At 39.5% G+C, this 25,049-nt stretch overlaps 1 protein-coding gene across 1 annotated transcript in view; it reads right to left on the reverse strand.

Annotated features, from left to right (window-relative positions):
* The window catches only part of spidr (scaffold protein involved in DNA repair), a 54,090-nt gene that overhangs the window by 10,428 nt on the left and 18,613 nt on the right, over positions 1-25,049 (reverse strand). The window contains 10 exon segments of the mRNA XM_037537179.1: positions 1,804-1,987; positions 2,309-2,332; positions 2,598-2,657; positions 2,887-3,009; positions 3,613-3,700; positions 6,974-7,132; positions 14,868-15,088; positions 15,406-15,658; positions 23,490-23,623; positions 23,625-23,668. Of these exon segments, the coding sequence (XP_037393076.1) occupies positions 1,804-1,987; positions 2,309-2,332; positions 2,598-2,657; positions 2,887-3,009; positions 3,613-3,700; positions 6,974-7,132; positions 14,868-15,088; positions 15,406-15,658; positions 23,490-23,623; positions 23,625-23,668 (1,290 nt within the window).

A 25,049-nucleotide genomic window follows, 5' to 3' on the forward strand; every position in this document is an offset into this window, starting at 1 on the left:
ATGCGACTAGCCTCACAGTACTCCTGCCTACTTCCTTCATCTCTCTGGTTATCCCACTTTTTCTTAGCTGCCTTCTTCTTCTGAATACGCTCCTGGACTTCCTCATTCCACCACCAACTTTCCTTGTCTTCTTTCCTCTGACCAGACGAAACGCCCAACACATTTTTGCCAGTTTCTCTCACCACCTTAGCTGTTTCCCAGTCCTCAGGTAGCTCCGCACTGCCCCCAAGGGCCTGTTGCAATTTTTCCCTGAACTGCCTGCAACCATCCCCCTCCTTAAGCTTCCACCATATAATCTTTGGTTCTGTCTTCACTCTCTTCCTCTTCTTTGTTTCTAATCTCATTCTACAGACAACCACCCTATGCTGCCTTGCTACACTTTCCCCTGGTACCACTTTACAATCTCCAATCTCCTTTAGGTGGCATCTCCTGCTAACGATATAATCCACCTGTGTGCACCTCCCTCCACTCTTGTATGTCACCCTGTGTTCTTCCCTCTTCTGAAAATACGTGTTCACCACAGCCATTTCCATTCTCTTTGCAAAATCTACAACCATCTGACTTTCCGCATTTCTGTCTTTCACACCATACGTACCCAGCACCTCGTCATCCCCTCTGTTCCCTTCACCAACATGTCCATTGAAGTCTGCACCAATCACTAATCTCTCCTCTAGGGACACCATCTACCACTTCATCCATCTTACTCCAAAATTCCTCTTTCTCCTCTAACTGACAACCAACCTGTGGTGCATATGAACTGCATTCAAAATTACACCATCAACCTCCAACTTCAGGCTCATGGTCATCACTCTCTTTACATCCAGAACACTTTTCACAAGGTGTTCCTTTAGGATTATCCCTACTCCATTTCTCTTCCTCTCTACACCATGATAGAATAGTTTGAATCCACCTCCAATGTTCCTGGCCTTGCTTCCTTTCCATCTGGTCTCCTGGACACACAGAATATCTACCTTCCTTCTCTCCATCATGTCTGCAAGCTCTCTGCCTTTACCAGTCATTGTCCCTATATTCAGAGTCCCTACTCTAACCTCCACACTCCTGCCTTTCCTTCTCTCTCGCTGCCTTCTAACCCGCCTTCCTCCTCTCCTCTTTGATGGTCTTCGACCTACAGTAGTCCAATTTCCACCGGCACCCTGCTGGTCAACAGCACCAGAGGCGGTCGTTGTTAACCCGGGCCTCGACCGATCCGGTATGGCAATCATATTTGTGATCCACATGATAGTTTTGGCACAAGTTTTATGCCGGATACCCTTCCTGACGCAACCCTCACCATTTATCCGGGCTTGGGACTGGCACCAGAAGTACACAAAGTACACCCCTAACGGCTGGTTTATGTCACTCTGCCAAATGCATCTACCAATATAAAGCAAAAATATAAAATGTTGTCGGAACAAAACCTTGTATCTCCAAAATGGTAACTTTACAGAAGAAGGAAAAAACATACTTTACTTTTAATGTAATCAATGGAACCAGACATTTTTCCAAATAATTTTTGGCTGTTTCTTTTGGTTCATTCATCATGAAATTACACATAATATAAAAGACAACAGAGATCTTCAAATTATGCCAAAAACTGAAAAATGCCAAAACTGGAGCGTTTTTGTCCCAACAGCAGTGATAAGCATGTATTAAGAGCATGAGATAAAATGTGTGCAACAGATAAAACATGTTTTATTCAACAAACAATATCATTTTATACCAAAATTTGTTAGTGTTATTTATGACAAAATATTTGTAAAAAACCTCATATAAGGTGACATATACACTTAAAAGGCTGCTTACCATTCTCCATCACTGCATCTCTAAAAACTAGTGTTGGTCTGAGATGGGGGGATGTAATGGCCTCCCTGATGCAGGTCTGGAGCAGGCAAGAGGTGCTCACATACACAGGCAGTGTTCTGCTAGTGCTCCCTGTGCTCTGCAGGCTGGAGTCAGTGACAAACAGCAAGAGGTCCTCTCCTACACTCTGTAAGCAACCAGCATGCAGCAAACAAAATATTAGAAGCAGCCCAGAGGAAAATAAACCATTAGATGTGTAATTCTTATATGCACACAGCAAAACCCTGTACGTACATACACATGCATACACTCACTATGAGATTCACAGAGATCATTTTCTTGAAAGACAAAGAGTTTCTAAGACATTTATAAATTCTCAAGACTTCACACATTGCTAGTGAACAATGAAACCATAGACTGCAGTTAATTGAACATCAAGCCTGCAGTTAAGTGCACATCAAAATCATGTTGACACCAGATCATGAAGATATTCTTCAGAAAGACAAACCTGGTTAAGGGATTTGTTACTTTTCTATAAAAAAAGAAAAAAAAAGGAAGCTAAGCTTGAAGAAATGGGACAGTGTTTTAATCAGTATTTTTGTCAGTAATAATAAAGCACATTAACCAGTAACATGCAGAAAGTAAATTATAAATTACAGATGGACAAGAGTATTAATTTTTATACAGTCAAACATATTTTAAACAGACATGTAAACATATTAAAAGCTGTTTTGTGCTTGTTTTAATAATTAATACACACACCAGTTTTGAGGAAGTTTGAATCAGTATGATTTTACCTGTTCTCTCTTATACACCACAACTGCTTTGAAGCTGCACCAGCCACTAGTAGGCTCATTCTAAAAAGGAAAAGAAATATATATATATGTATATATATATATATATATATATATATATATATATATATATATATAAACTTACAGCCTCTATTCATACTATTTGCATATGAACTATACATTTGTCTAGGTATTCAATTCTTAATTAACAAAATTTTAGTCAGGCTAGTAATGACAACTTGAGTTTGAGATAACAAATAAATAACAAAGGGAGTGTGTGTGTGTATGTCACCTGTAAGACCTCTTGGAGGGTGAGAACTACAGGTGGGCGGTATAGTGGGGACACATGTTGAGGTAACACAGCGCCTTGTTGTCCAGCCAGCCTATAACAGAAGCTAGGTGATGGGACTCTGTCCTAGAAGAAAAGAAGCATTCAGCATCAGCAAAAGTAATCACACTAATTGTTCAAAAGATGGCTATTAGCAAAGTTCATGACAAAAAGTTGCTTTAGGTTATTATCTGCTATCTAAGAATGCTATAATACTGGTCCAATGATGTCAGTGTCTACCAATTACAACTCCCTTACTCATCTACCATGCGGAGGACCAGAGGACAGACAAATGAAATAAGGCAAAAGGTTGTTGGCCCTCATGGATCAAAAAATCATCTACTGTGGCAAAGGGTATGAAAAGGTGCACCAGAAATAGCAATGGTTCCAAAAATAGCTTGCCATCTACACTATTAGATATTACTATAGAAGATATTAAGAACAAGGTGGAAGGATATTGTGCTCATTTATAGTGTAAGGTTATAGGACCCCACCCCCCCCACCCCCACCGCCCCACCCCCCAAAAAAAAAAAAATCATTGAAGTTTGACTGAAGAAATGTTTAACAGCCAGGCAAGAGAGAGAGAGAGAAGATGAATACTAATGGAGAAAAACCTTCACGCTGTAATATATAAAAGTATATTGCTTAGTTTTATTGGGCAGCGGAATGGCATTCGCTAAGGGTACCTACTGTCTGATGGCATGACTGCTCTCCATGAACCCTCAAAGGAATCAAAGGAGGCCACAAACTGTCAATCAAACTGAAAAGCTTAGTACATCTGCAGAGAAAAAGAGACAATAGTCACTTTTCAGTCATTTGATCAGTGATAAGCTGACACAGTTGTATAATTACACTGAGCAGAAAATTTGTATAAAATATACGGAGATGAATTTCAAATGCTGGGATGAGTTTTAAACTCTCCTGAACCTGACTGATCTGAATATTTTTCTGCAGTTACTCTATTATTTTTAAACTAATACTAATCTGGTATTACATATTCACATAAAACTAGAAGTGACCCAAGTCTCATGAACAGAAATACATGGGAGGCCTTTGGCATGTATATACTACAAAAATGGATGTGATCACAAACTCTGCTAAAGCAACAAGAAGTTCAGTTAATGAAAAGGACGAGACTAAGCCTGTGTCTGTGTTTATGGTGGCATATTCATTAGCTTAATTTAGTTTGACACATGACAAAAAAGAACTAACAAACCAAGTCACAATCTGATCTGGTGCACCTGCAAGCTGAGGCTTGTTTTCCCTCATATTTTCATACACACAGATGCACAGTTGTAAAACACCTGCACATATACACAGACATACTCAAATTTTCTCTATTATTCTCTACTTTCTCTACTAATTTTTAGAAATTTAAACCAATTACTTAGATATAGATATATCTTTTGTTAAGTAATACAATTTTATAAACAGAAATTTCCTAACTGACAAATAAATAGCATATTTTCTTATATTTTGAGATTAGTTATCCTAAAAATGTATCCAATCATACAGTGGTCAGGCAGGAACCTGTCTAGACAGGAGAGAAAAAAAAAAAGATACCAAGCTGACACACATAGCAGACAGCGATCTTAGATGCCATTTAGGACAATGAGTAGCGGACCAAACTACAGCTCAAATATATCAGGAATTTCACCAAGAAACAGAGAGAAAGCTGAGTTAGACACTTTAATGGCTGTATACATCCTACAGCTGGGGGTCCTGAAACCCCTTGAGACTGCAGGGATCGGTGTAAGCTGGTGCTAAAGTGTCTGTGTGTCTTTTCCAGAAAAGCAGGGAGTCATTGTTCAGAACCAGTTCTACAGCATCTTAATCCAAGGCCAGCTCACACTTGACCCACTCAACTGCTTCTTCCAGTCCAGCCAGACGTGGCTTTCAAAGGACCGTGCTTAACTGTTACATAGAGGCACAGGGGACAAGTGAGGGTGCCTGAGAAATGCAGAGAGTTTTCGAAGTTATACTTCTGGCAGTCCTCACCTCTGAACAGAAGTAAATGGAAATAACACGTACATTTGTTTATTTGTTACAAACATATGCTGCGTTTTAGTATGTAAGAAGCCCATGGAAGGGTGCCAAGTCTCATGGACAGGAATACACTGCAACAGGATGTTACTCAAGTATCACTTGTATAAGTATACGTTATATATTGTGTTTTAGTAATAACAGGTCTATTATTACGTTATTGTTGTTATTATTTAATTAGTCTTGCTATGGCCAGCATTAAGACAATTGCATGCCTGAAAACAATTCAGGAACTAACAACTTAACTGTAAATATCCACAGAACGGAGGAGAGCCCTTCAGACAGACACCTTTACACACACACACACACACACACACACACACACACACACACACAGGTCAGTCATGTACATGCCCTTCACGTACACAATGGTCAAACTGCATCTCAATCATTACCCTCAGCCCCTTAGGAACAGCCGAGAGTCAGAGCTGCTTGTCAATAGAAGCACATTGTGCTGAACATCTTCAAATGTCCAAATGAAAATGTAAATTTATAGACGAATTACAGAAAAATTCCTGCGTTCTCATCTCAGTTGGGATCCATTGGAAGCAGAATGCATGACCTGCAAAGCTGGCATGGACGTGTCAGTGTCAAATAGAAATCTAGAAGCATACCTGAGCACATCAGGCACATTGCCATTAAAAGGTTAAAAGCTAACTGTTTTTTTTTTGTATTTTAGTGTGGAGGTTGAATTTATGTGAAATGTGAAAGGCATGAAATGATTTGGCCATAATGGCTATGGAGGTATTTGTTGCTGTTACCATTCATGTATTAAAGGTCAATAACATGATTAGCCAACTATTGTCAACTATCCATCCATTTTCTAAGCCTATCCCAGCAGTCTTCGGGCGGAAGGCAGGATACACCCTGGACAGGTCGCCAGTCCATCGCAGCTATTGTTCTATTGCTCTAAATACCTTATTACCCTAAAATAATAATACATTAATAATTAATACATATTTAACTATTTATTTTTCATCTTGGATTTACCCATCTATGGTTTAAATGTAAATTTTAGGAGTACTACTGCCTCTTGTTAGCTAGCTTGCAAATTACGTCAAGCTAATGTTATTAACATTAAACATTTTTCCAAGGTTGGCAGATCTGCAGCTGCCTCTTACTAATAGGCTTGAGCACCACATGTGCAGAACTGAACTCACAGGCCCCCCCACCTTTTGCCTAGTTTAGCGTGACAAATCACACCTGCATACACTGATGTCAAAATGTGTACCTGCCATGCAAAGCGTGCCCAGGTTGGAAGAACTACTTTAGGCTTGTACTTTAACAACTGCAAGCAACAAACAAGAACAACAAACAAGTCGTCAATCTCAATTATTTATTTGATAACTGATTGTCACCTAATATTTCATGATCATGACAGCCCTAGATGAGGTTGAATGCAGGAATAAGGGAATTTATTTTCTTCCTCCACATGTTCCTCATTCTAAGATTGCAGTACTGGTAAATCTTCATCTCATTTCTCCCAAAATGTTTTTTATATACTTAAAAAAAAAAACCCTAGCATTTCTGCTGCTGAGGCTGATCAGGTCTGCATCTTGTGGTAAAAACGTCGTGGTTATGCTATCTTCATAGCCTGTGTGATATTGTCTTGTGCACTTTTTGTAAATTGTTGCTGTATATTTGCATTTGTTGCACCGTTGGCCTGAAGCACAACCTTTCTTTACAATGTATACAAGTTATATTGAGGAATGACAAAGACCACATGACTTGACTGGGCATCCATGTCTCTGTAAGGGTTTATGATCTGATCAACACTAATAACTAACTGCCATTATTTGCCTGGAGGTGTGATCAGCGTTCATTGTAATCAAAGCCCAATGCATGTGGTCAGTAAAAAAGTATGTCAGACAAGTTGATTGGCCAGTTGCTGGCCCATCAGCATGGCTTAATTAAAGGATCGTTGCAGGGTATGACAGAGATTTTCTTAGCATAAAAGTACATACGTTAAAAATCTGAATCCAGATTGCATGGATAAATTGGTGATTACCTCTCACGAGTGAGGCGCTGGATCACTTTCAGGCCCTGCAGCACACACACTTTACCCTCCAGCTGCTCCATACGGTGTTTTAGCTCCACTTCTGAAGATACATACTGCAACTCCACCTCACTGAACACGCCATAAACATCTTGCACAAGCATACAAAACCTGCACAGAAAGAGAGTTTCACTGTAAAACATAAAAGAATGTTACATTAACCCTAAAAAAAGTGTGCTCCAAAAGTTACAGTAAACATCAAACATGTAAATGATTTATTCGTGCAAGTGAACAACACTGCACTACTGCTGAATCTGCTATCAAGTAGGAACTCATTATACTTTCAGTTGACTCTGAAAGGAAGGCCAAATTGTATTTGACAAAAGGACTGAATCTGGTACACAGTGAATGTGAAACATTAATCTTTAAGAATGTTGCAAATATTAAGATAATCATTGTCTGCAGCAGTAAAGACTAGCTTTCTAAGGGCATAGCATGCTCCTCATAAGAAAATACAGAAAATACAGAGATGCATCACTGCATTTGTAATAAAACCAATTAAACAATTTTCTCAAAACAACATTTTTTTACAATACCTCAAAAGTTGCAATGGAAACCATAAAAAAACCTTTGTTCAACAATAATTTCATGTATTACTTTTACACACAAGAAAGTACTAAAATGGAATAGAAACTTCTCTACAGAGTTAATGTGAAGATTTAAGAATTTGTATGAAAACCCCAAGGCATAACGCTTTCCAAACCCTTCTCCTCACAACCGTGGCTAGGGTAGTTACAGTGAATTACATTATAACAAAATTGCAAGAGGCAACTTTGAATATGAATACAACTTTAAATAATGGAACAGACCAAACAAATTAGATTAGATAGAGCAGAACAAAAAAATACAACATTCACTCCTGCTTTAACACATTAATAGGAAAATAAAAAAAGGACAATACAATGGAGCTGGTTATGTTGCTACCACTAGTTTAGCTAACAGGCAAACATTTCAAAACTCCTCAGAACAGGTAAGATTCTGTCCTTCACTCCAACACCAGACACTCAATTTTGTTTCTTTAGATTTAAGAGTTTATCCTTTAACTTTGTGTCAGAGGAACATTATTAAGCCAGAACCTCACCTGTGCTGTGGTGTCTGGAAGTGTCAGATTGAAACCTCTATTTGGCATACTGTAGATATACTGTATTTGTATATTCTCAAATCAATTTCTACTTTGGATGAAACATTTAAAATCTGTGTTTTTGATGCAGGGTGTATTTAAAGGAAAGACCATTTACATTTATGACATTTGGCAGGCCCCCTACCCAGAGCGACTTACAATTTGATCATTTTTACATAGGTCGGTGAAGGCAGTGTTAGGATTCTTGCCCAAGGACCCTTCTCAGTATAGTGCAGGGGGCTTAAACCCCAGTCTACAGCATAGAAGGCAGAGGTGTTAACCACTACACTATACCAACCACAACCACTTCAACTGTTTGTCTACATTATTGGTCCATCACATAGAAACCTTTGGATTCTAAAATGTAGAAATTTAGGACTATACATTTACCTCACAACTTTAGTAGGTACATCTACTGTGTATTTACACTTAATGCCCAATTTATCAGGTCCATTTTCCAAACAGGTGCATTTTGTAATCCTGCAATCACCAATTACAGTTCATCTTTTTCTCTGCATAACTTATTTATTTATAATTAGCCCTCCTTAATCCTGTTCATCAACGGTCAGGACGTATGTCAGTCCAGAAACAATTTTTTTTATTCATGGTTAATACTTCAATGTTTAGCACTGTCCTAAATTCAGAGGAGTTAACAAGTAATTTAACTTAATACAAATATAGCAGCACATAAACAAAATCATGACATGTAGTGACATGACTTTTCTCTTAGTATACACATCATCAAATGGCACTGACCTCAATGTACCCATTCTCCAACAACCCCCTCTATAATAATAACAGACCAAAGACAGATTTATTCTTCCATAAAAGACTCCTGTGATATGTGAATACAGAAAAAGTAAATATGAAACAACCTGTGACAGGGAAACCAGCTAGAAACAAAGTTTAAATGTTGTATGCAGAGATGTATGCTGGACAGAGAATATCCTTGATGACAGGTTCCAGTTTAAGAGGCAGACAGGGTCAAATGATTTCAGTGTCATGAACAGTGAGGCTTGTTTCGGCCTGTATGTGTCTAAATGAAACTGGAGAACATGGGGGGTGGGGGGGTGACGGAGCAGGAATGAGACTGAGGCACCGCATGCTTAGAACAGGTTGACAAACAACTACCTCCATTTCCCCTGCTCTGTTCCCGTCTCCCCCCATAGCACTCTCCAGGGGAAGAAGCTGTCAGTGACTCCACTGGGCTGCTGCCATTGGCCAGCTGCAGTGGCTGGCCACCTTCAGGAATTTGTTATTGTGAGTAATCGCAGGAATTCACAGCAACTTGGGGGCGCTTCCTGGAACTGCACACCACTGAGCTTGTTTAAACCCACACACACATGAATGCGTGTACACACACACATGCACACCGAGAGTAGCTCTCCCCAACAGAATGTTACCATGAAACAGGATTGGTAGGGGTAAAGTGGGCGGGATTATTTCCGCCACTGACTTGACCAATGAGGAAGCGGTTTGTGATAAACAGGCTTGAAATCAGACACCTCAAGCACATTGTGTTCTAACATCTTCTTGAAAACATCCCCTCCTCTCCTCATCTCTAAAGAGGACTAAGCAGTTCTTTAGCTTGTTTATACTCTGCAGCTTTTTACTGGAACTAAATATTGTCTTGGAGCAAAAAGCAAATTCTGATTATTTTCTGGACGCTAACCCATGCCCCCCAAAAAAGTCCAGTGAAGTTTAAAAGTAAAAGCTACTGATTGCAAACTAGGGATGTATTATCTGAAGATTGCAAGTGATCTTCAAGAAGAATTTATATAGGATGTGGGTGTACATATGACACAAATACATATGACAGTCACAGTGCACGGCATAAGCCTACTTTTAAATACATACATACATACATACATACCTAAATAAGGATGTTAAAAGTTGACTCTGTAGACAAACAATACACAACTCATGCACAATGCATGCATTTCACACTTTCTAAGAAACATTATAGTTACATTATCCAGGCAATATACTACAAATAAGTCTACATCTAGCTACAAAAAAGGCATCGGAATCTGCTGTAAGACACTATCAGAGACTTCAGTTAGATTCAAACAATGTAATATATACATGCAAACCCATATCGTTCATACTACATTCACCAAGACACACAATATCTCTGCTACAGTTTCACAGGCAGATTAGAAATAGGAATAGTTAAAGTTTATTTAAAATAAATTTAGTACTTTTGCCTATTAATTTGATCATTTAATTATAAATTTAAGATATAACATTTACAAAGCTATGAACATTAAAGCTAATATTTCCATTTCAAAGCACTGCTGTCCATTACCCATAAATTTCAAGTACAAACACATCAGGGGTGTAACAATACACATATTTCAAGGTATAATATGATATTTAAATTTTGAGATTTTATTTTCATCGCATTATAAATGGAGAGACCAATCACTGGTTAAAAATATTATTATATTATTAGCTTGCTGGTTATGCCACGAACAGAGAAAGTTGAAGATACTGTGGCGTTTGCAGCGAAAGCCCCCTCGCAGTGTTGAGACCTGCACAAGTGCAGCAGCCAGAACAACCCAAAAAATCTTTTGTTTTGTGCATTATTGAGCCAAATGCTAAACACTACTTATAAGATGTTTATATTTCTGAAATGGTAATTTGGCCTAGTTTAGAGTATTTCTCCATTCAAAGACAGAGGAGTCTGGTCTTGTGGGGCTGAAAATAAGTGCCTGGCAGCATTGCTGAGTGAACAGATCTTCCTATAGAGACTCCTTGAGTTTTGAATAAACACAATATGGCTGAAATTATGCAGACACCTGACCATCACACCTATATGAGCCTGTTCCAAAAACCATGGGCATTAATATGGAGCTGTCTTTTGTGACTAGAATAGCCTCCACTCTTCTGGGAAGGCTTTCCGCAAGACTTTGAAGTCTTGGCTATTAGTGCCCATTCGGTCAAAAAGGCATTTGTGAGGTTAGGAACTGATGTTGGACAAGAAGTCTTAGCTCACAATTGACATTCCAACTCATCTTATAAGTGTTCAATAGGGTGTACAGTATAGTGTGTACAGGCCACTGGGGTTCTCTTACACCAAGCTCATCGATGCCTTTATGGACCTCACTTTGAGCGCAGGGGTACAGTCAGGCTGGAACAGGCCTTCCCCAACTATTGCCTCACAAAGTTGGAATCATGTTATTGTCGAAAACATCTTTGTATGCTATAGTATTAACATTACCCTTTAGTGGAAGTAAGGGGCCTAGAAAACCCTGAAAAACACCCCAAGATCCTCCTCCACCCAAATTTACTGTTGCATTCCTGTAGGAAGTGTCCTCCTGGCATCCGATCAAACCCAGCTTTGACCATCAGACTGCCAGAGTGTGATATATGACTCCAGAGAACGTTTCTGCGGCTTCAGAGTCCAGGACCAGTGTGCTTTGCATCACTCCAGCCAGCGCTTGGCCATGTGCATAGTAATCTTAGGTCTGTGTGTGTCACGATTAGCCCCTCCCAGTCCTGTCCATGTGCGTTTGTTTACATGTCCATGTGCCTTCCTTGTTTTGATTCCCAGTCCAGCCCCCTTGTTTTCTGACTCCGCCCCTGATTGTTGCCACCTGTATTTCAACCTGTGTCCTGTTATCCGTAGTTAGCCCTCTTGTATTTAAGCCCTGTGTTTGCCCCTTGTTTTCATTGGTCTTTGTTTGATTGTGCTGGATATGTTTGATGTTTTGTTTGATGTGTATGTAGAGTTTGAAGTGTTGGATTTGTGTTCTGTGTTTCTATTTCCTATGTGGGCCAAACCCATGAGGCCCTTACAATGCCCTGTATTTACCTAGAAATAACAGGTTTGTGTAAGACAAACAGAGAAAAATAGAGATGAAACAGAGACAGAGGGAGTAACAACACAGGAAGAGTATGGTTTTGACATGTGTCACAGAGTCCAGCTGTATGTCAGGTTGCCTGACTGTAGGCTGCTACATGTGTGATTGTGTTAGCCTTTGCTTAAACATCATCATTATCATCATCACCATGAGGGTAGATGGGAATCAAAATGTGCACTGTCCACTCAGGTCACCAAGCCAATGAATGTTGTGGACAAAATTAATTTTTGGCCAAAAAGATACAGACACATTTGCATTCACATTTAACATTCCTCCATGTCTACTCAATTTTTATCATATCAGTAAATACAAAGAGGACTTGAAGGGAGCCTCATTTTTCACAATATAGTCAGTAAGTAGATTTTTATCATTCGATCCTGCTGACCCACCTATTTTTTTGTTAGGCTTTGATTAATTGGCCCTGTGTTATAACAGCTTTTGTGTTAGAAACTGTGGCTGTGCTTTTGAATATTTGTGTAATGTGTCCACGCAAATAATGAACTTATAGTGTCTGTCTGCTCTGGAAACACTTTTTTATAGTAAAAGCCAGCAGTGGTTTTGTTATTAATAGTGGATATTTGTAAATGTGTGAAAATTGTGTCTGGTGGATTGTTAAAAAAGAAAAACAAAGTCTCCATGGCAGGTGGCAACTCAGGCCACAGGCTCTACATTTTTAGTGGCTAAAATATTAAATGTTCTGGCCAGAGACATCAGACCACAGGCACACATTAGCCAACACAGTCACTTTCATCGTTGACAAGAATTTAAGTCCAGACTCTTGTTCCACACAAAATTCTATTCTCAGATACGCACACATGCACAGAGCATGGTGTGATGCCCAAGCTTCCAGTGTTCCTATGTTTACAAGGTATTAGATCATCTGACAGAGATCAAGTTACCTAAAGTTGTCAAATGACTTTCACATACTCTCTTTCCAACCACTTCTCTTTCTAGTGCTCTTTCGCTCTGTCTACATCCTTCTAGCCACGTCTCTTTTTCCATCACATGAGCATGTGCATCTCAGCTGGTTCCATCAACAACAGTCTAGACCCTCTGCTGTTACACAGTATGGCAACAAAACAACATGCCTTTAAGGATAGGAGAGGACAGGAGAAAGGGCTAGACCTTTAAAAAAGCTTCATGCTTTTCAACTCTGACACTTAACAGAGCCAAGCATCAAGATTCTTTAACTTATATTTGATCATAGACATCTCTAGATCTTTAAACCATAAAAGCCAAAGGGCCTATAAAAAAATAGGTTAAAAGCATTATTGCCAGCTTTATTTATATGTCTTACACCTGCCTCTCTTCCTAGAACGCGACCATGGATCACTGACTATGCTGAGCAGTTTGTCATGTCATGCCATATGACCAGAGAGAGAGTGAGAGAGGATAGCGTGAGTGAGAACCTTATGTACAGGGAGGGGCTCAATAGTTAGTCATTGATAGCATCTAGAGCAGAAGTTTTTCCTGCCTGGAGAGGTGAATGTCCTCAGCAAAGATTTGGAACTCCTACAGCGTGATTTATAACCATGATCGGTATGAGTACACAACCTCTTGAACACACGGTGTTCTTACAGACAGACTCACAAACATATGTAAAAACCATTTAACAGCTCTCTAGATGGCCTCTACACTGGTCAGGCTATGACTATTGGAACAAACATCACTTGGTAACCAATCAAAAGATGAAATACACCATCTTGCAGATTTAACACAGTCAAAAATGTAAAGACATGCCCAGCCTTCCACTTTTAAAAGGTTCTAAAAGGTTAAACAAAATTATATTTTGCTTAAAATCTGTTAGTAAAAACCCATTTCACCTCTTTGAAAGCATTCTTCACAGATGTTAATGGGCGTCCATTAGCAATGAAACATCTATTTACAGAAATAACCAGAAATAGAAACCTTTTTTTTATAACATCAACATATGCTTTACTCGCCATAATTTGACTGAGTAACAAGTATGAAAGAGTGAAATCTTTGTTCATGTTAAATGAGATCACTCTCATACAGTAAAGATTGGTGACACTCTTGGGGTGTGCAGGAGTGGTGATGGGAAACAGGGATGGGGACAAAATGGGGTGGGGCAGAATTTCATCCAAGTACGGATTCCTAATCTGTACCAAACAAGGGAATTCGGACTTTCTCTTCCAAGACCAATGCAAAGATTGATATTATGGTAAAGATGAACTATTAATCTTTACTGGCTTTATCTAAGATGTGACTAATAAGTGACATTTTAGAATGGATTTATTTTTGCCAAGAAAAAAAAAGTATCATTACTGACATCCCTACAAATTTATAATATGATAACTTATGATAACACAAAGTTAATCTAAGCCTTTAGGAACTCTTCAGTAGTCAGCAATAACTTTGTGCTTCATGGGGTATTAATATGATTCCATTAACATAATTTTGTCATACAAAAATGAGACATTCTGTAACATTTTATTTAGAGTGGTCCTTTGTAGATGATTAAACTGTTAAAACATTATCAATAACACATCAACAACATATCAGTAAAGTAGCAGTAGTGAAACATCTGAATACACTGATGTAAATATCCTGTAGATGTACTATCGATAAATTACTTACATTAAGTAGATGTATTGTTAATATGTTACTTCCATTACACAAAACCTAACCTTATCCAACCTTACCCAAATCTAACCCAAACCCTTGCCCAACTCCTAACTCTAACCATAGCCTTAACCCAAAGCCTAATCCTAACCTTCCTATGCTTTTGACGTGTTATTGAGAGTTTTTGAGTGTTCGTTTCATCTAAAAGGGCCACTCAAAAAAGTGTCACCTTCATTCTCCTGCAATATCATTCATTATACACAATTATACGGAGTACCTGCCAATGTTCCGCTTTTGCGTTGGTCCAGGCAGAGGCTTGCGAACAGTTTTGTGTCCAAGTAAGTTTTTGGTAGAGGAGTGTTTGACAGGAAGGAAATAGACCCTCTGAACCACAACCTCCAAAGGGCCACAAAGAGATCCTGATGGCCAGGAAGTCTCCACAGCGTCCAGGAGAGACTCGAATGCTTCTCCTGCATCGCTTTTAGCTTGTGCACACATCTGGGATGAAAGGAAAATACTTTTTTTTTTCTTACCCAGACTCCCTTTAGACATATGTAAACTACACTTAATGGAGATTCTATACTGAAAATCCTTTGTAGTCCATAATTCAGTACAATGTGTACAAAAGAAGTCCTTAACATAACAGCTGATGTATCTTAGAAGCTAGAAGCAAAGTAATTTTCAAGTAATTCAAAAAAGCTAAATTATTTTTAAGTAATGATTCTTGCATGAATATTTAGGGAACCAGGCAATCTGTTGCACATTTGGTTGTAGTTTCAAGTCAATGTAGGGTGAAGAAAGTTAAAAACACATACCTGTTTGCTTGGGCTACATTTCTCGCTCTGCCATAAGCACCTGATTAAAGGGTAGGGTCTAATCTTCTCTGAGGATGGAACTCTTGGGCAGGTAACACTGCTATCCTGCTTTACCCCTGATAAAACTTTCTGACTGAAATGGGTGTTCAGGATTACGGGATGTTGCTCCCCCTCAACAATCAAATTTTGCCTGCAGCATGAAAGAATTAGACAAATTATTACTGCCTGAGGGAGGTGACAAAAAAAGCAATAACTAAATTACAGATACAGTGAGAGAACCACAAAAAGGTTTCTTTCAAACAAAAGCACTTTGCAGAATAAGAAAGTTTCTTTCATGTAATGACAATGATTTGTGATTGAGTAAGCAAGTTTGTTAGTGATCACTTGATTTTAGTCTTATGTGGATTAAATATGAAATTCTATTCTCAATGAAGAGAAATACATAAAAAAGAGAATACATTATCATGAGATGGCAGAACACAGAATACAATCTGCCACCCTACATCACTGTATGAACTTTTGTCATGACTTCAAGCAAACCACCTAACCCTTAGAAATTCTAATCTTCATTGTCTAAAAAGCACAAGGTGCAGCTGACCCCAAACACGTGGTAAAAAGTCTTAAAATATCCTCAAGTACCGCCTGTAGGTCTAGGCCCCTGTGGGAAACAGCAGACAGCATGCTGATAAAGAATGACTAACTGATCAAGAAGATGCCTTCTTCCATTCTAGTGAAACAAAAGCTATGTGGTATACAAACCAGCACAATAACATGAGCATGCAGACTGTGGGTTCAGGTGGTTACAGATGTTCATGTCCACAAAGCAAAAAAAATAAATAAATTCCACTAATACTTTTGATTGTTGACACCTTGGTTGGGGTTTCCTTTGAATCATTCAAAAATGTAACCAAAAAGGACAGATGATCAACAAAACCTTTATACGTAGCTCAAAAAAAAAAAAACTAATTTTGTTCTAATCGCTCACAAAGGGGATTCTGTTTTGCATTTATCCCCCATCCTTAAAGAAAAAAAATTTAACAAATAATTTCCTGCCCACTCTACTACAAGATCAGGCCTGCTCAGCCCTCCCCTTGTGACGCACTAGGTCTGATAATGATATGGATACGTCATGACTCAAACAAGCCATGAAACAGAGCTAAGCAGAGGCCAGAGGAGGAGAGGTTTTCTTTTCTCTCTGAACCGAATGAACCACTGACTGAATGGGGAAGCTGGAAAGCAGCCAGCTGAGGCAAGTTTACACTGGAGAGGTGGAGCCCCTCGCCTGCTTAGTGCAAATATGACGACCACACAGTATCAAGCTCCAAACAAGCTCTTTTGCCAACTTCTTCAGTTTATTAATTGAACCTTATTAAAAGGGCACATGCAAATCATTAAGGTGACAAAGATAATTAATGGTTTTAGATAGTAGCATTATCCTTTTGCCAGAACAGACAAGTAAATAAATTAGCTAATACTTAATATGAATACTAACTGTTCCCTCAATCTAAAAGCTGTAGTTTTTGTTCTTAAATCATGTTGACACATTTAAATTATCAAAAACATCCAATCAAATCTATATTACATCTATATAATTTCAAAAAAGTTTTTCTTGAATTAATAATTTAGTTTGAAAAAATTATTTCAGTTTCATTGAACTAACATTTATGTGAAAGCAGATGCTCTGAGGGGAATACCAATGGCTGATGTCCATACTTTTGGATACACAGTGTACTTATTCTGCTCTACTTGAACATCTTGCCTTGAAACAGGAAGGGCTAAAGTAAATACAGCTTAGCTGATGACGGCAGAGCTTTACTCCACAGGTGAGGGTGTGTCCCAGGTGCTGTCAACAGCAGAGAGATGGAGGAGATGGCATTTCCGCCTTGTCTAGGACAGGGAGTTCTACCCAACGCAGTTATTTCTAAGCATGTAACAATGCACGAGAATCAACATCATCAAACTTGAAATTATTCTATTACAACCACTTATACTGATATTCCAGAGTAAGTGTTGATTTTTTTGGTTATTTTAAATGCAAAAATAATAACAACAAAAAAAACTACAAATCAAAAGGCCTCAAACTCTGTTGCTCATTATTGTTAAAAATAATATTATTATTACTACGCATAGTAGTATATATTAATATATGTTGTAGCATTACTATTTGTATACCATACTATTACGAGTAGCAGTGGTTGAATAAATATATTGCTATTTTAGTGCCAATATAGGTTAAAACTACAGAGATTTATTTGATGTTTTAACTTAATATGCAGTATCTACTATCATATCAAGAATGAATCCATGTTGGCAAATCTATCGGTCTTGCATGCAGGATTCTTTTTTTTTAATGTATGCATTAGCCCAAGCCAGCTTTATACAGCTTATGTTACACAACCAGCCACACTGTCTGGTGGGTAAAGTAAATGTACTCATCAGCTGTAAATATTTAGCAACAGAAAAATGGTGGAAAAAACCTAGGTCAAGTCACATAAAGCAGGGGAGTCCTGGTCTAAACGGTTCCATTTGTCTCAGTTTCTGAAAAAAAAATGCATTGGAAATTAACAAATGTTTTTTTAAAAAATGTACAAAAAACCCCGCCAAAAACCAATGAAATTAATTTGTGTTTAAATTTGATGTATACTGCACGGCAAGCTTTCATGAAGCACTGATTTGTTCCCTAAAGAATCAGAATATAATCAAATAGTTGTGAGGTCTGAGATCTACACCCCTAGCTAGGGGTAGGTGATTCGGCAAAAATATCATATCACAACACTTAAAAACATGTTCAAAATACACTATATGCATCACAATACTTCAACGTACTTGTAGTATCTCACAAACGTGAGTACACCCCTCATGTTTCTGCAAATATTTTGTTATATCTTTTCAATGGGACAACACTACAGAAATGAAACTTGGATATAACACAAAGTATTTAGTGTACAGCTTGTATAGCAGTATAGATTTACAAACCCAATTCCAATGAACTTGGGACGTTGTGTACAACATAGATAAAAACAGAATACAATGATTTGCAAATCCTTTTCAACCTATATTCAATTGAATACACTACTAAAGACAAGATATTTAATGTTCAAACATCCATCCAGCCATCCATCCATTTTCTAAGCCGCTTCTGCGTCAGGGTCGCAGGGGGGTGCTGGAGCCTATCAAAACAGTCATCGGGCAGAAGGCAGGAATGTTCAAACAGATAAACTTTATTGTTTTTTGCAAATATTCACTCATTTTGAATATGATGCCTGCAACACGTTCCAAAGATATTGGGACAGGGGCAACAAAAGACTGGGAAAGTTGAGGAATGCTCAAAAAACACCTGTTTGAAACATTCCACAGGTGAACAGGTCAATTGGAAACAGGTGTCATGATTGGGTATATAGGCAGCATCCCTGAAAGGCTCAGTCATTCACAAGCTAGGATGTGAACAACTGCGTAAGCAAATAGTTCAACAATTTAAGAAAAAATGTGCAATTGCAAGGAATTTAGGGATTTCATCATCTACAGTCCTTAATATTACCAAAAGATTCAGAGAATCTGGAGAAATCTCTGCAAGTAAGCGGCAAGGCAGAAAACCATCATTGAATGCCCATGACCTTCAATCCCTCAGGCTGCACTGCATTAAAAACCGACATCATTCTGTAACGGATATTACCACATGGGCTCAGGAACACTTCAGAAAACCATTGTCAGTGAACACAGTTCGTCACTCCATCTACAAGTACAAGTTAAAACTCTGCCATACAAAGTGAAAGCCATGTATTAACAACACTCAGAAACGCGGCCGGCTTCTCTGGGCCCAAGCTCATCTGAGATGGACTGACGCAAAGTGGAAAAGTGTCCTGTGGTCTGACGAGTCCACATTTCAAACTGGGTTTGGAGCAACATATGCTGCCATCCAAGCAACGTCTTTTTCAGGGACGTCCTGCTTATTTCAGCAAGACAATGCCAAGCCACATTCTGCATGTGTTACAACAGCGTGGCTTCGTAGTAAAAGAGTGCGGGTACTAGACTGGCCTACCTGTCTCCCATTGAAAATGTGTGGCGCATTATGAAGCGCAAAATACAACAACGGAGACCCCCGGAGACCAACGGAGACTGTTGAGCAACTGAAGTTGTACATCAAGCAAGAATGGGAGAGAATTCCACCTACAGAGCTTCAACAATTAGTGTCCTCAGTTCCCAAATGCTCATTGAGTGTTGTTAAAAGGAAAGGTGATGTAACACAGTGGTAAACATGCTCCTGTCCCAACTTCTTTGGAACGTGTTGCAGGCATCAAATTCAAAATGAGTGAATATTTGCAAAAAACAATAGTTTATCCATTCGAACATCAAATATCTTGTCTGTGTATTCAACTGAATATAGGTTGAAAAGGATTTCAAAATCATCGTATTCTGTTTTTATTTATGTTTTACACAATGTCCCAACTTCATTGGAATTGGGGTTGTACTTATAGCAGTTTAGATTAACTGAAAATAACTCGACACAAAGCCATTAATGTCTAAATAGCTGGCAACACAAGTGAGCACACCTCTCAGTAAACATGTCAAAACTGTGCTCAAAGTGTGAATAATTTGTGTGACCACCATTATTATCTAGCACTGCTTTAACCTTCTTAGGCATGGAATTCACCAGAGCTGCACAGGATGCAACTGGAATCCTCTTCCACTCCTCCATCATGACATCACAGAACTGGCGGATGTTAGACAAATTGCGCTCCTCTTTTTTCCACTTGAAGATGCCCCACAGGTGCTCAATTAGGTTTAGTTCTGGAGACGTACTTGGCCAGTCCATCACCTTTACCTTCAGCAAGGCAGTGGTCATCTTCAAGGGGTGTTTGGGGTCGTTATCGTGTTGGAAAACTGCCATGCGGCACAGTTTCCGAAGGGACGGAGATCATGCTCTGCTAGGCAAGAGACAGTTGTCTTGGTACTCCTCACCAGAGCGCAACCACACATGCTGGACACCATCTGAGCCAAACAAGTTCATCTGGGTCTCGTCAGACCAGAGGGCATGGTTCCATTTTCTTGGACTGCTTGTCTTCAGCAAACTGTTTGCGGGATTTCTTTTGTGTCAGCTTCAGAAGAGACTTCCTTATGGGACGACAGCTCTGCAGACCGAGTTGATGCATTGTGCAGCGTATGGTCTGAGCACTGACAGGCTGATCTCCCTCTTCTTCAACCTCTGCAGCAATGCTAGCAGCACTCATGCGTCTAATTTTTTAAGCCAACCTCTGGATATGATGCTGAACATGTAAAATCTTCTATGGTCGACCCTGGCGAGGCCTGTTCCGAGTGGATACTGTCCTGGAAAACCGCTGTATGACCTTGGCCACTGTACTATAGCTCAGTTTCAGGGTGTTAGCAATCTTTTTATAGCCTATGCCCTCTTTGTGGAGAGCAACTATTCTGTTTCTCACATCCTCAGACAGTTCTTTGCCATGAAGTGCCATGCAGAATATTCAGTGGCAAGTATGAGAGAATTGTACCCAAAACACCAAATTTAACAGCCCTGCTTCCCTGTCATACCTGGAATCTTGTAATTCTGAGTCACATAACACCAAAATGACACAACTGGGCACAATTTGGACATGTTCACTGTGAGGTGTACTCACTTGTGTTCCCAGCTATTTAGACATTAATGGCTGTGTTATTTTCAGAGCACAGTAAATCTATACTGCCACTACTGTACACTGACTACTTTAAGTTATATCCAAGTTGCATTTCTATAGTGTTGTCCCATGAAAAAATATAATAACATTTTTGCAGAAACATGAGGGGTATACTCACTTTTGTGAGATACTGTACATAAAGCACTAGTAGTGCCATATTTAAAAACAGCCATCAAAAACTCTGGGTGCAACTGGAATTGTGACAACACAAGCATAAGAACTACTTTCTCAGTTTTTACCTAGTGTAGGGTGCCAGGCATGTTTAAAAAAAGCACCACAATATTTGGATTAGAACAATGTGCTTTCACTGGGCAAGGTGATCTGTTTAAGCTAAATAAGTCACTATAAGTCACTATAAATATGAAACTGATTAGTTAACTAATGTAAGTTAGCTAATTAAATCATATATTAAAAGTATTGTAAAAAATATGCTAATTATAAATCAGCCTTGGCTTGGTGGAAGGGCTTGTGTGGTCCAAGGATCTTCAGGCCCAAGTTGCCATGAAGCTGTGTGTTGAACAGGTCTGGAGTGCAGAACCAGACTAACACGATCCAAAATCCCCTCTGATCAAAGGACACAATATATTGTGTACCCTCCCTGGAAAGGGGTTACTGAGACATACCCCTGCAGATAGGCCTGAGGGTAGTGTTCCTTAGCGAGTGCCTGGGAGTGAGGAGAGGTGCTGGGCTGTCAACCGATCACCATCTGGTGGCGAGTTGGATCAGATGACAGGGAAGACTGGCAGTCAGACCTGGTAGGCCCAAGCGAACAGTGAGGGTGTGCTGGGAATGACTGGCAGAGGCCTCTGCTTGGAATTATTTTAAATCCCACCTCCAGGAGAACTTCTGATGTAGGATAATGGACCCTGTTCAAAACCTTCATTGTAGAAGCCACCAGGTGTAACTGTGGCCAAAAGTTTGTTGGTGCTCGTCAAGAATCCCCTGGTGGACACTGGTGAGGGAGGCCATCAAGTTAAAGAGACAGGCCTTCAGACACTGGTTTGCCTGGAGGACTCCTAACTCAGCGGACAGGTACCGATCGGCACAAAAGGCAACAGGAGCAGCGGTGGCAGAAGCAAAATCCAGCAGTTTGGAGAGACCGCGGAAAAAGACTTTCAGGTTGGCTTCAAGGAGGTCCTGGACAACTGTCCAGTGACTCGGGAGTGGCCAGAGTTATTTTGCTTAAGCTTTACTCAGCAAGCGAGTATTTTCTGGGGGTGTCAGACTCCTTTTCCATGGCAGGTCACAGAGGTAATTGGCAGTGGATGGGATTCGCCCAGAAATGCTAAAGGCTCTGGATGTTGTGTGGCTGTCAGGGTTGACACACCTCTGCAATGTCGCATGGACCTCGAGAACAGTACCCTTGGACTGGCAGACCAGGGTGGTGAACCCTTTTTTTTTTTACTAGGATACCAGGAAAAGTCAACTGTAAGAATGAGTAAGTTGTGGGGGGAAGGGTCGTCTGGGATTATCTGCTTACCCTAATGCTACCACGACCCTAGCTGGATCAAGTGGTTTAAAGAAGATGAATGAAGGAATGATGAATGAATCATGATGAAACATGATAAAAGTGGAAAAAAGAAAAGTAAAATCTTTAGATCGATTCACAAGAACTAACTTTAGGTGTAGTAAACACAGGTACATAATCTTCAAAAAGTGTTGGGATGTATAAAATGCATGACTTTCCAGGATCAGCCGAGCCAAATGGGCTTTCCAGGGTCAGTTACACCTAAAACTAATTGGTCCATACACACACATACACACAAAGCACACTGAGAGCAATATGGCAATAACAGTGGGCTGCATGTGTTTTCAATTCCTTCCTCTGGCGTCAGTCAGAGCTATTGTGATCTGCTGCTCCTTCACAGAGAAAGAGCGAGAGAAAGAGAGAGAGTGCACAAGAGAGAGGGGAGAGAAAAAAGGATCCAGCTGTGTTTTTCCCCCTGGCTTGCTGGAAATGAGCATAGAGCTGCCAGGAAGAGGAATGCAGATCATTCCCTGGAGCAGAGCAATGACGTGGGAGCAGCGTGGGAGACAGAGTGGGCGTAAATGATAATGGACAGAGAAAGAGAGAGAATCAGAGGGGAGGGTCCTTGGCAATGAACTGGTCTTGGTAGATATAGTTTTAGCTAAGCATCTTTTCCTCCACAGCTGGAGCAAGCTCAGCGGTTCCCTTACAGGTTCTCCAATGTTAGCCTGTTCTTTTAGGTTCTGAAATCTTTGATTTTTACAGCATTTGCTTTTATGAACTACACCAATAAGAATTCGAACCAGGATTTTGGAAAATTCACTATACAAACAGTAGTACTAAAACAAAATTTTGTGACCTATGTATGCAGAGATGACTGTGTTTACTTGTTAAAAAATACATTTAGCACAAGAGGAGCATCTTACCATGGTGGATAGACACAGATAGTGTCACCTACAGCTGGCGCCAAGTGAGTGGCTGTATCCTTGCTGAAAAGAGCCACACATGGCTCTCTCTTCTCATAAGGTCTCTCACACAACGCAGCCTGCATCCCACAAAAAATCCCGCACGTTCCGCACATGTAGCACTAACACACCTGTCTTTTCTCTGAAACAGCCCACAGAAAAGACAATTAGGACAGATATGGAGGAAACTAAGAAAAATTAAATATTCATCCAAAAAGAACTAAACTCTGTATGCAGAATAATGCACCTATTAATATCAGTTAAATGAAACAAAATATTTATCTTGCAAAACATGTGTGCAGTTCAAAGAAACAGGAGTGCAATTGGACTCTGGTCCAAGGAAACGTGACAACCAATTTCTTCTTTTTAATATATTGCGGTTTTAAGAACAATAATGTTCATACAGGGTTCATGCACATTACAACTTGTGTCCCTTACCATTTTTTTGCAGTGATGCTCCTACAAAATTACTTTCCAAATTTTCAAATATAAACAAGTGTATTTTGTGAGGAAAGCACATTAATATTTTATTTCCATTTTTGGTATACAATTTCTTTTGCTGCCCTGCAATGGACTGGCGACCTGTCCAGGGTGTATCCTGCCTTCTGCCCGATGACAGCTGGAATAAGCTCCAGCACCCCCCGCAACCCTGAGGGAGAAGCGGCTTAGAAGGTGTGTGTGTGTGTGTGTGTGTGTGTGTGTGTGTGTGTGTGTGTGTGTGTGTGTGTGTGTGTTTCTTTTGCTTTTTTTCATTTATTAGATTTTAACTGGAATGATCTGATCTGGTCTGACTAGCAATTAGACCAGAAATCCATGTAATCATTTATGGTCTTGTATTGTCTAGGATCAAAAAAAGGGTGCTCTGCCATGAGAGTTAAATTCTTCATGCTAATATAAAGCTTCAAATATGTTATCTGGCAACAGATATAATCTATGGAGATGTACAGCACTTGAGGGTTCAGCTGGCATATAATAGACTAGGAGTTTGAATAGAACCTCTCTTAGACAACTCTCAGATAGTTTTATAGAACCAACTGCAGCTTATATTTAGATGCTCAGCTTTTAGTATGAGATGTGATTTGTGTGGGGGAAAAGCTACACAATACCTGTTGATATATGTTTATCTTTGAACTTAATAGGACCTCTCTTTTCCACTCATGCATTTAGGGTCTTTTCTTAATTTTCCACCATCAACTGCCGGTTCAGAGTTAACATCTGCACCAAGCATTCACAGATACATGCACATACGCACAGGCACACACACAAACATAGCACCTAAAAGGCCAGGTGAGTATGAATACACAGAAAATCGTTATACCATGGAAAATGAAAATGAAAGAGTTTACATACATATGCCTGTGTGTGCGCGCAACTTCCTGTCACTACAGAAGGCTAAGCCTGCTGATAGCAGTACACAGTGTGCAACCAGACACAGAGACAGGTTACATGTCCTAACTATGGCTGGATAAAAAACGAGCCTATACCTGCATCTTTGCAATATAACCAAAAATTTATATTAAG

The sequence above is a fragment of the Pygocentrus nattereri genome, chromosome 3 (assembly GCF_015220715.1).
Source record: "Pygocentrus nattereri isolate fPygNat1 chromosome 3, fPygNat1.pri, whole genome shotgun sequence".
NCBI classification, from domain to species: Eukaryota; Metazoa; Chordata; class Actinopteri; order Characiformes; family Serrasalmidae; genus Pygocentrus; species Pygocentrus nattereri.